This window comes from Palaemon carinicauda, chromosome 5, assembly GCF_036898095.1.
Source record: "Palaemon carinicauda isolate YSFRI2023 chromosome 5, ASM3689809v2, whole genome shotgun sequence".
Classification (NCBI taxonomy): Eukaryota; Metazoa; Arthropoda; class Malacostraca; order Decapoda; family Palaemonidae; genus Palaemon; species Palaemon carinicauda.
The window spans coordinates 163,762,557-163,775,056 of record NC_090729.1 but is presented as its reverse complement, the minus strand read 5'-3'; the positions used below and the strand labels follow the sequence as shown (position 1 = coordinate 163,775,056).

Here is a 12,500-nt window from a genome sequence, read left to right as displayed (position 1 = left end):
ATATCCAAGAAATAATTATGGTACAAATACTTTTCTCCTTACGTAAAAAACGCCTTCTCAAATGTTGAGCAACGATCGCTGTCAGTAATACGGAATATCAGTTGCGGTGCAGGGAATGAGCGGCATATTATTATTATTATTATTATTATTATTATTATTATTATTATTATTATTATTATTATTATTACAAGCTGAGCTATAACCCAAGTTGGAAAAGCAAGATGCTATAAGCCCAAAGGCTCCAACAGAGGAAACTAGCCCAGTTGGGAAAGAAAACCAGGAAATAAAAAAACTACAAGAGTAGTAATAACCAATCAAAATAAAATATTGCAATAACAAAATTGAATTAGATCCTACATATACAAACTATAACAAATTCAAAAGCAGGAGAAAGAGAAATAAGATAGAACAGCGTGCCAGAGTGTACCCTCAAGCAAGAAAACTCTAATTCAAGACAGTGGAAGGCCATGATACAGTGTTAGAGAAGGAAAAGAAAGGAACTAGGAATTAGAGGAAGAAAGAGGAAATATAAGGTAAATAGGAGTTTAGAACTGAGAAAGAGAGAAAGAGATAATAATGAATTCCAGGAAATTAAGTACACTAATGAGTGGTTTATTTATTACCGTGAAATTCCGTAGCAGTAGATGAAGTCTAAAACAACAGTATGGTGAAGAAAAATAAGAATGCCTCCTTTTTTTTTTTTTTTTTTCTTTTACCCAAGTGAAGTCTGGTGGCAGGTACTTTTCGGTATAAGCCTAATAATTATATAAGACTCACGGGCATTCTATTACCTAGATACTAATTAGTTATCAGTACGTATTAGATAGTTTCACTAGCAAGCTGATATCGAACAAGTAGAGAAATATCAATTTAGGTGTTCAAATCATTTTCTTTACAGAACATACATTCGCCAAATTGAGAGGTGTATGAAAGCTGATTTGATTAAATATGGACAAATGGATATTCCGTAGCTATAGTGAGATAAAACCAGAATTAAATGTAGGTGTACAGAAGAGGATGAGACAAAGATAAATAGTAACAACAATAACAACAACAACAACAACAAATATTAATAACAGCAATAATAATAATAATTTTAATATCATATCATAATTATTGGTTTTACCGTCGTTTTATAGAAGTTAGTGTAAACAAAATCTTATACAGATGAACATAAAAAGAACTGAGATATGCTCACTAAGAAAAGGCAATAATCAATGGAAATAAGAATTATTGAATATTACTTACGATCTTCAAAAAAAAAAAAAAAAAAAAAAAAAAAAAAAAAAATATCTTGATTGCTTCCTCACTCATCCATATACTTTTTAATCCGCTGGATATGAATTCGTATCAAAGAAAGAGAAGAAATTTCGAACAAATTGAAATATAAAAGCTACGCTCTAAAGTCTTCCAAATCTGCCTTGTGGCAACAGATTAAGAATGAAAACTAGATAGGCGATTAGTCATTTTAATCTCCAGTGTCCTTCGTCCCATGCAGTTTCTTGTTCTCCACTTCTATCTTTATTATTATTCTCCCACGCACGCATGCTCACACATTTATACACGTACACCAGCGTCAACACTATTATATACAGACACCCACACAATTGAATTGTGTAAAAAAAAAAAAATCCACCACCTTTTCCTCTCTTTCACGCACATTTGAATATACATACATCTACACAATTATTCTCTCTCTCTCTCTCTCTCTCTCTCTCTCTCTCTCTCTCTCTCTCTCTCTCTCTCTCTCTCTCTCTCTCTCTTATGCCCCTAAAAACACGTTCGTCATCAAAGACAAGCGCCCGCTTTCAAAACATATTATCCAAGCACTCTGCCTTGCTGCCCTCTTTCCCGTTCACGCACAAAGGCACAAAAATCTAACCATTCGTTTTAACTCTACCTTGTCTCTCTTACTCCTCTTTCACATACACAAATGCCAGCACGCACACACTAAAGAATGAACTGCTAGATATTACAATAAAGATATCAATAATTATAATAATATCAAATAAGTATAAACTTTATTAGTTACTATGCATTTATCATCCTTACTAGCTAAGCTACAACCCTAGTTGGAAAAGCAGGATGCTATATGCCCAAGGACTACAACAGGAAAGAAAATTAACCTGGTGAGTAAAGGAAATAAGGAAATGAATAAACTACAAGAGAAGTAATGAACAATTAACATAGAATATTTCAAGAATAGTAACAATATTAAAACAGATCTTTCATATATAAACTATAAAAAGAGACTTATATCAGCCTCTCCAACATATAAACAATCGCTGAAAGTTCGAACATTTGAAGCTCCACCGATTCAGCTGCCTGATTTGGTAGAACATTCCACAACTTGGTCACGGTGGAACAAAACTAGACTATTGTGTAGTATTAAGCCTTGTGATAGAAAAAGCATACTTTTCGAATTACCTGCATACATAGTATTACGAGCGGGATGGTAATGTCCGAATGGTCATAATTATGAAAAATCTTATATATGTGTGTATATATATATATATATATATATATATATATATATATATATATATATATATATATACATATACATATATATATACATATATATACATATACATACATATATATATATATATATACATATATATATACAAATACATACATATATATGTATATATATATATATATATATATATATATATATATATATATATATATATATATATATATATACCTATACATATACCTATACACACACTCACACACACACACACACACACACACACATATATATATATATATATATATATATATATATATATATATATATATATAACGCAAAAAGAAAAAACGTGGAATACTATATCAGATGTATCTTTTCGGGCACTTGTTTTACTGCGTTCTAGCAACTGCTATCAAAAGTCTAGGGTATTACGGATGCAATAAACGAATTGAACGACGGTGCCAGATAATATCTAGATCAGGAATAAGAAATTCAATGGGCCGTAAATTCTTGTCCAACAAATTCAGAAGCTGAAGACCAGACAGGAGAACAATACTCGAATTAAGCCAAAATAAAAGAATTAAAGCATTCCTTCGGAAAAGACTGATCGTCAAAGGATCATTATCAATGCTTAGATCCGGATGATGAGGAGCAACTGTCCTCGACCTACTCACAATCATACTTCTAATTTTGTTACGGTTCTACTTCATACCCCATTATTTGCACCATGCACTAATTTTAACGAGATCTCTATTAAGACATTAAGCATCCTCAGACCTACATTCAGGAGATGAAATTGATGCAAAGAAAGTAGCATCATCCGCATGTGTAACTAGCTTGATTTCTATACAAATCCACATATCATGTGTATATAATACGAAAAATGATGGGCTAAGAGCACTACCCTGAGGAGCAACAGATATCACATTCCTATACCGATTATAGTGCCCATCAACAATATGTAATCTTTCACTTAAAAATTTAATAACGATGCTAAGAAAAACCCCACCCACTCCCAGCGGAGTTTGAATGCAGGGGCCTCATGATTAACACGGTTAAAGTCAGCACTAAAATCAAGGCCAAACATACGAACTTCGTAACTACCAAATCAAGGGATTTCTGTACAGCATTGGAAATTGTAAGAAGGGCATCACTTACTCCAAAGCCTTTACGAAAACCTAACTGCAAACAAAGGAAAAGATGATTACCTTCAGCAAACCTTTATAGACGTTTTACCAAAATATGTTAAAAAACTTAAGATAATGTGGGATTTATGCAAATTGGGTGGTAACTAGTTGGACTAGAGCTACCACAAACATATTTCCATAACGGAATAAAATTACCAAGTTTCCAACAAGTGCTAAAAGAACCTCTTTATTTTGATTTCAAGCAGTTCTAATAATTCCATTGAAATTTCATTTGACATTATCATTGCCGTTATTTCAATGTACATTTCAGCGTAAATCTAATATTGAATCAATGTTCTTTCATTTTATGTCGGTTTTTCTGACATTGCGTTACTTTGTCTATTGAACTGAATAGTTCTCTGCAGACATTGTTAATCATTAATGAATATATCCCAGCATATAGGCCGTAGAGAAAATAGCGCTTAAGCTAATCTATTTGAATTCAAGTAGCAATATGATATTATCTTAGCATGGCTATTCATTCCTTACCTTCAAATTCTCTATTTAATCTCCCTTTATCAAGATACCAATGATGGATATTATTGGAACTGGCCGGAGCAGAATAGTTTCCTCAATGAGCAGTGAATTTAATGCTAGATAAATCACTTTCCAGATTGATGTGCATGACGTGCATAGAGTTGTGAACATACTTCTCTCTCTCTCTCTCTCTCTCTCTCTCTCTCTCTCTCTCTCTCTCTCTCTCTCTCTCTCTCTCTCTCTCTCTCTCTCTCTCTGTATATATATATATATATATATATATGTATGCATATATATACATATACATAAATATATATGTGTATATATATGTATATATACATATATATAAATATATAAATATATATATATATATAAATATATATGTATATATATATATATATATATATATATATATATAAATATATATGTATATATATATATATATATATATATATATACATACACACATGTATGTATGTATGTATGCATGTGTTTGTAGTGGGTGTGCGCGTCGAAAATAGCATAACTAATTTATCACTAATTTATTAAGATTTCAAATAAAAAATATATATACATATGGGCGGGGTCCACGGATTTAAAAAAAAATCATGAATGTTGAGTCCTCTGTATAGTTGAATGACAAATGATTAAGATGGGAAATATAAAGCACACAAGATATTGTCGATTTAAAAGAACCGTAGAAGGATGCCTTAGAAAGATTGTATAGGTAATCAAAGAAACATGAAAGAGTTCATGCCAACAGAACATTCAGTTTTGCAAGGGACTGATTGATTGAATTGGAGGTTTCTGGCATCCTGGCGTCGAAGATCATTAACACCGACATCGTTTGTTGTAAATAAAGAATAAAAGGACATTTAATTTAAAACCATAAAAGATAAGATGTCCTTAGAAAGTTAATTAGCTTTTAGAAGACCTATTTCTGTAAATAAATCTAAATAAATCTAATAAAACAGCAGATAGGCTTACAGATGATGAAATTAACTATATAGGCCACGAGAATGCTATAAGATTGAGGTTCGTGAATGTATGTTTTATATATGCCGACCTCCAAGTGCAAACATTTTGACCTTTGCAAAAGTTCGTCCATAACTCCACCGAAATGAATCGCAAAAGAACTTTAACTTTTTGGCAAAGCCCAACAACATCCCCAAAGGTCCGCAACTTCGTTCTTTCTCCTCCCAGCGTTCCTTCTAATAAACCCGATACGATCGTGTACCCTTTTTCACCAGCTACAAATTAACGAAAACAAATAATTACATTACCTGAGATAAAGTAACCGTTCTTTCTTTACCTTTTCTTTTTTTCCCGCACTGTGAAACTTTTCTCCGTCGGCAGAGTTCTTTGGGTTTACTTTAAGTAGGTTAGTAGGTTATATTGACAGTAGGTTTTCCACCTAGAATTGTCTGTATTAGCCAAGTTAAGGACTAAACTTATCTTAGTGTCTTCCAATGGAGGAATGTTGTACCCTGCAGGAAACGGACGGGAAAGGTAAGCTTGAGCAACTTAAATTTAAGGTTTCTTAGAGAAACACGATGGAGAAGTGGCCGAAAGAATGGCATTCTCCGACGGAGGAAGGATGATATACTTCGAAGATATATAAGATGGTTTTAAAGCAAAAAAGTAAAAAACTGGTGAGATCTTATGGATATATATATATATATATATATATATATATATATATATATATATATATATTGTATATACTATATATATAACATATATAAAGAAATATATATTTATATGTATACATATGTATAAATAAAATATATATATATATATATATATATATATATATATATATATATATATATGTGTGTGTGTGTGTGTGTGTGTGTGTGTGTGTGGTGACCGGAAAATTCCACTAATGAAAATTCCATCACGGTAAATTCCACTTGGTAAAATGCACGACGACATATTCCGCGACGGTAACTTCCATTAAAATAAAACTAAAATAGTTATTACACACCAAACTATAAATTTGTCGGTAGGTTTATTCAACTACACTTAGGCCCCTGTTACACACTGCCTAAAAAAATCACTCTTTACTTGAAATATAGGTATACGCTTTATTAACTCATTTCTTAATTTTTTTTCACTGCTATCGACCAAAGGAAAATATAAAAGTCTAGGGTACTAAGGATGCAAGCAGGCAATGAGCTCTTTCTATTTATCAATCACTCTATCTATCTAACACTGGTACACCAGCATGAATATCAGATCATTCACCCTATATCCTTAGTAGGTTAGACATTACTGTATAGTGTTATGACAGTTTTACGGGAATGAGACTAGAAAGCCGAATTTAAATATTGCATCAAGTCTATAACAAACAATAGAAAAAATTAACAAACTTTTATTAGTTGAAATTAGTCGTATTAGTAAGCCACTATGATGAAAATTTAAATGGGCATATAAAGATTTTAAACTACAGGATTGAGATGGCACTAATGGGTTAATTAAGAGAGATAAAAAAAAAAACTTATTAACTTATACTAAGATTTAAATCACGAGGGAATTAAAACGAACGTAATTAAAAATGCTTAAATGTGATAGCATAGTTAACAACTTTTATATTTCATATACCAGAAAGATTGGTGACGATCAGTAGCGAGACATTTTTGTTTGTCACCATCAGTATTGAGAACTTTTTTTTTTTATCTATTCCTTTTTTCAACATTTCATCACAAAACATTACTGTTTTTGATAATTTTTTATCGATTACAATGTCACACAAAAACGGTACATGTAACGAGCCATATTTTGGAATGGTTATTGACATATTTGGGAATGATTATTGATGGAAAACAAAATTAACACTTAGTTACTTTTGCATCAGTAACTCAGCACGTAGTTTCGCAACATAAACATGAATAAAAATGACACAGCTTTCTGTTCGTATGGAGTGTTTCTATGTTGAAAGCAATGTTTGGAAATGCAGGAACATTGAATTTACAATTTTATAGACAAATAAAACACTATCCTTTAGAATTAGGATTATTAATATCATTATCATTACCATATCGATATTTCTGGATAACAACTGATAAATTATATAGACAAATAAAACACTATCCTTTATAATTAGGATTATTAATATCATTATCATTACCATATCAGAATTTCTTGATAACAACCGATAATATGGTTCGCTGGTCATATCAAAGGGAAATTACGGAAACTATTCACGAAGTTTGAATGGATGATTTGAAACTGGAAATTAAATATCAAGCAAGACAATGAGGGTAATTAGAAACCTGGTAGATGGATTGATGAATGTTATAGGTAGGTATTCAATTCATTCAATTATCAGAGACTCACAAGTAGTGGGTTTATGGAAAAAGTTGGGACTGAGGAGACCATTCAACGTTAAGGTGAATTTAAGGGGAAGACCTTGTAGTTGCACTATGAAGGTAAGTGATAAAAGAGGATGGATAGCAAGATGGAAGAAACGAAGCTTGGAGGGAAGTAAAGTTAAAGGACAAGAAAAAAAAAGCCATTGTAGGGGCCAATGAGACAGTGCAAGGACTTTAGTCGTGTCCTAAGTGCTGAAAATTCTACGGTCCAAGTTAATAAAAACCACATCAAACCAGTTCATCCTTGAGAGAACCTAGTCAAGGGCTTAGCTTGAGATTGGTAAACAGACCCCACCTCCTTATCCTGGTGATAATCTTGAAAGTATACTTACCCTCTTTTATTAGCTGACGCTGCTTTCGAGTCCCCTTTCCCTTCGAGCCCATGGGGCCACTTTTAAACAGGGTCCTTCGAACCCTCATGCTTCGACAGTGAGAACTGTTGAATAAATGCCTGAGAGCAAAGCACACGTCATCTCCAGTGAAAAGAGAATGAGGTGACATTACAACATTCATGAAGGGAATTGGAAATGGTCAAATCCAGAAATAACTCTTTATGGAAGATAATTGGGATTGTAAAGGAGATGGGAAGAATCTGTTCACATGATATTCTATACAGTAAATGTTGGATACGGAGAGAATTAATTTAGATGAACCTGAATATAACGATTTGGGTGAAGATCATAGGAAGTGATTGGCGCCAATTATCCTAGATGTCAGAATGCCAGAAAACCTTAAATCAATCAATCACAAGAAGTGAGAATTTGGTGTGGCGTAATTTGAGAGTATTTTTATATAGACTTATCCTGGAGAGGTTATAAAAAATTACGTAAAAAATGAGTGAATTTGAAATATATGGATGAACAAAAGGAGAGGACCGAGAGGTTAAAGGGTAGCAAAAGTCAAATAGCAAAATGCCAATACTGTACATATAAAAAGAGGAAAGTTTCTCCAAAAACTATAAATCGAAATCGATGTACAGGTGACGTAATTTTAAGTTGCAGTTGAAGGCTATTCCATTTTGATTGCTAGCGATTAATTATTATTATTATTATTATTATTATTATTATTATTATTATTATTAGTAGTAGTAGTAGTAGTAGTAGTAGTAGTAGTAGTAGTAGCCCAGCTGAAACCCTGAATTAAAAAACAGAATGCTACAAACACAAGGGTTCCAACAAAGTAAGTAGCCCAGTGAGGAAAGGAAATAGCAAATAAACTTTATATATAATTAATAAATGTAAAATATAAAATATTTTAAAATCGGTAACAACTTTAAAATACACCAGTCATATATAAACTGCAGAACGAGACTTGTGAGAACCTGTTCAACAAAATAGAATTATAAAAAAAAATTTTGAACTTCTAAAGTTCCACCAAATCCACCGTAAAATTAAGATCATCCCTCAATCTTATCACAGCCGGAATAAAACTAGTAGAATGCTGTATACAAGGGCGTCACTGGCTTCTAAAATGTGGGGGGGGACATTGACAGGCGAGGCTGGCGAGCCCAGCGAGGCTGGCGAGCGCAGCGAGCCCTCACAGCTGGGGGGTCCGGGGGTGGGCGCTGTAAGCCCCCCCCCCCGAGAAATCTTTTTAATTTAATACCTTTTTTGGTGCTTTTAAAGGCACCTGAGCAACATATTTCAGCAAAATACAAGACCTGTATCCTGTTTGAAATCTTGTTATAAGCCTTTTAATTTTGTATCTGTCTGTCAAGTTATACAAAATAATATTTCTTAAATTCATTGGCCAAACATGATGACATTAAAGCTTTGAGCATGAAGTATTACCTTAGACCCTTTGTAATGATTAAGATATAAACACTATTACATTACTTGAACATTTTAATAAAGCCTGATTAAATCAACATGCATGGTTTATTAAATGATTAATTCACATTATATGAAAGCAAGACTCATGTTGTTTCATTCAAATAAGATTATTATCATATCATTTAAAGTATTAAGACGAAAAATAACCTGTGTCAATCCTAGCAATTCTGTTAGTCAGAATCTACCAAAAATGGTCCTTCGTTTGTCTTCTGCTCGGATGAACTCCTCAGCAATCGCCTGTGGACTTAAGGTAGCTAGACGGTCACGATGTACATGGCAAATCATGAGGTGGTTAAGGCGTTGCTGACTCATACTGCTACGTAACCATGTCTTCAATCGTCTGAGAGCACTGAATGACCTCTCAGCTGTGCAGGAACTTGCTGGGGAGACAAGTAAAAGGCGTAACAATGCTTCTACCTGAGGAAACATTCGGCGAACTTCTGGTACCATATCTGCGAAGATCTTTCTATAATCTTCAACTGTTGACCCCTTAAACTGGTTGTGGAAGAAATCGAGTTGCTGATTCAGAGATTCATTGAGTTCTGGATACTTAGTGATAATTTCTGGCTTATGTGTCCCAGTCAACAGTACTGATGATAAATCTTGATACTCGGTGAGATCAGTGGAAGTGAAATATTCTTTAATGTTCAGTACGGCAGCATCAATAACACTGAAGAACTCAACTCGATAAAACTCTTCAGCTGAGTCATGACAGTAGTTAGAGGCAAATCCTAATCCTTGGTCTAGCCTCTTTGGTATTTTTTTCTTTCTTGGAAGAGGAATTGCATCTAGGTCACACAGATGGAGCTTCTGTTCTGCTTCTTCAAATAATCTCTTGAATTTGTGCTCGGATCGAAGTGACTGTAGGCTCTTTATGGTAACCTCTGAATATTACATTGGTATAATCACCAGAGTGAATACTAAAAATGTGGGGGGGGGGACAAATGATACTATGTCCCCCCCCCCCTTTGAAAAGTGGGGGGGACTTGTCCCCCCCGTCCCCCACCTGTTGACGCCCATGGCTGTATAGTATTGGGCCTTAAGATGAAGGCATAACTCCTAGAATTTACTTCAATGTATACTGTAGGTACAGTTTGGGAAGATCTGAATACAATGGATTACCTGAATTACGAAAAATCCTATGCAATATGCATAAAAACTAACTGAATGACGGTGTCAGAGATTAATATTCAGATCAGGAATAAGGAATTTAATAGAAAGCAAGTTTTTATCCAATAAATTAATATAAGAGTCAACAGCTGAAACCAGTCAGATGAACACTGCTCGTAACAAGGCAGAATGGAAGAATTAAAACTTTTTTTTTTTTTTTTTTTTTTTAGAACAGACTTCTCGCCAAATATCTTAAAAGTCTCTAAATAAGTCAATTATTTGTGAAATTTAAAAAGAAACAAACCGCATGTGAAAGACTATAAGATTTATTGTGTCAGTAATTATCATCAGACATTATGGAAATTTTTTAAGTGGAAACATTTTGCTAAGGAAAATTTAGAACTGAATTATTAACTTTCCTTATTCAAGACATTAGACTATAAATGAAGCTTTATTGACGCACGGTGTAAGGAAACATCTTCTGACCTTTCCATCCTTGTTTCAATAAAAAGTATTCTATTAATCTTTTTAATATCAACTTGATGTGTTTATCCTAAGGCAGGATTAAAACAGCAATCCCAAGATAGTCGACATTTTGCTATAAATTCCCAGTCATTGTCACAGATAGTGAAGGAGCCTCTACATTTGTAGCTTTTTAACAGGTTTATCTCTCTATCTGTTTGATGATGCGTCTTCTACCTGTACCGTACACGGTTAAAATGTTGCATTAAAAAAAAAAAAAAAAAAAAAAAAAAACGGTAAATGCCTGGCAACATTTATTCCAGGAGTTTTACCGTTTTAAAAACGGATATATTGACGTAAAGGAGTGATCTTACGGTCACCAACCCATAAAATACAAGAAAAACATATGGTAAAATTACGGTCGCCAGTATTTTACTGAAATACGGCTGAGAACAGAATATTTTTACAGGGAATTTTCGATTAAAATTGCTTTTTTTTTAACAGTGTATCACATGTGACATTATCATCTTCCTTAGAAAATACTTTTATACTTATATTGTCTTAAATAACCAGTAATTAAGGGGCTTAATTATTGGATGCAAATAACGGAAAGGGTATTATCGTAGACAAGAAAATCCAACCCATTATTCATTCCACAGTAAAAATTTCATCAGAACAGACATATAGAAAATACGATTTCCAGCTTGATTGAATATTAAGCGTAACTTGAAATGTCAGAGGTACATGAATATAAAATCACATTTCCCTTGCTTTCTCTCATATGACTGGATATTCACGAACAATACCGGCATAAATAAATTAAAATAATGGTAATGATAACCGAAGTAAAGGACAAAAATGTTTGTTGGGAAAAATTTTCTAAAATATATTTGTTAAATGTTTCATTTATTATCATTCATTTTCTTTTTTTATTTAAGGACGACAAGTCACTATATCAAGAGAAAAGATTATGATATCCAACACTTTATAGATTTCTATTTGATCGTTAATGGAAATTCATATTTCAGTACATGATTTAATCGAAATCTGAAAGTCCTTATCTAAATCTTAACAAAAATTATTTTTTTTTTCCGGCCAATTAAATGGTAATTTTATCAAAATTTTCAAAGCATTTCTTGCTCGAGGTTTTCGCCAACCTCCAGCCGATGATCGCGAGTGAAAGTGTTGTAGGGTCACACTACGATCTCGCGGTTCGAGGAGCAAATAGGAAAAAAGTCTGACATAAGCAATCAGCTGACATCATCATGCGGTCCAGAAATTTTCTGAGTGTTGCAGTAAAATATATTCTCGGAATATTACGTGAAATGAAGAATTCTACAATTACTACAGGATGAAAAAAAAACAAATTTGTATTATCTCTTGAAGCTTGTTGGATCCAAGACTGCCAAGCAAGAGTACGTCCTATTTGTCGCAGCCATCTTGTTTGTTTACATCCGAAGACATGCTCGCAGTTTGTGCTTGCTGCTTCCCATCCAGTCGGGAAGCCAATATCTCGAGCAACAAGCTCCCAGTTTCCTATTTTCGGAAGAAAAAGCTTGTTGCTGGCGAAAAAAGCCTG

At 33.3% G+C, this 12,500-nt stretch overlaps 1 protein-coding gene across 1 annotated transcript in view; it reads right to left on the bottom strand.

Moving 5' to 3' along the window:
• Positions 1-9,523: 9,523 nt before the first annotated feature.
• Positions 9,524-12,500, bottom strand: part of LOC137641250 (zinc finger MYM-type protein 1-like) — a 3,049-nt gene continuing 72 nt past the window's right edge. Inside the window, exons 1-2 of the mRNA XM_068373680.1 lie at positions 12,341-12,500; positions 9,524-10,233 (exon numbers count right to left, since the gene is read on the bottom strand). The exon at positions 12,341-12,500 is cut by the window's right edge and continues 72 nt beyond it. Of these exons, the coding sequence (XP_068229781.1) occupies positions 9,524-10,233; positions 12,341-12,500 (870 nt within the window). The remainder of the gene's footprint in view (positions 10,234-12,340) is intronic.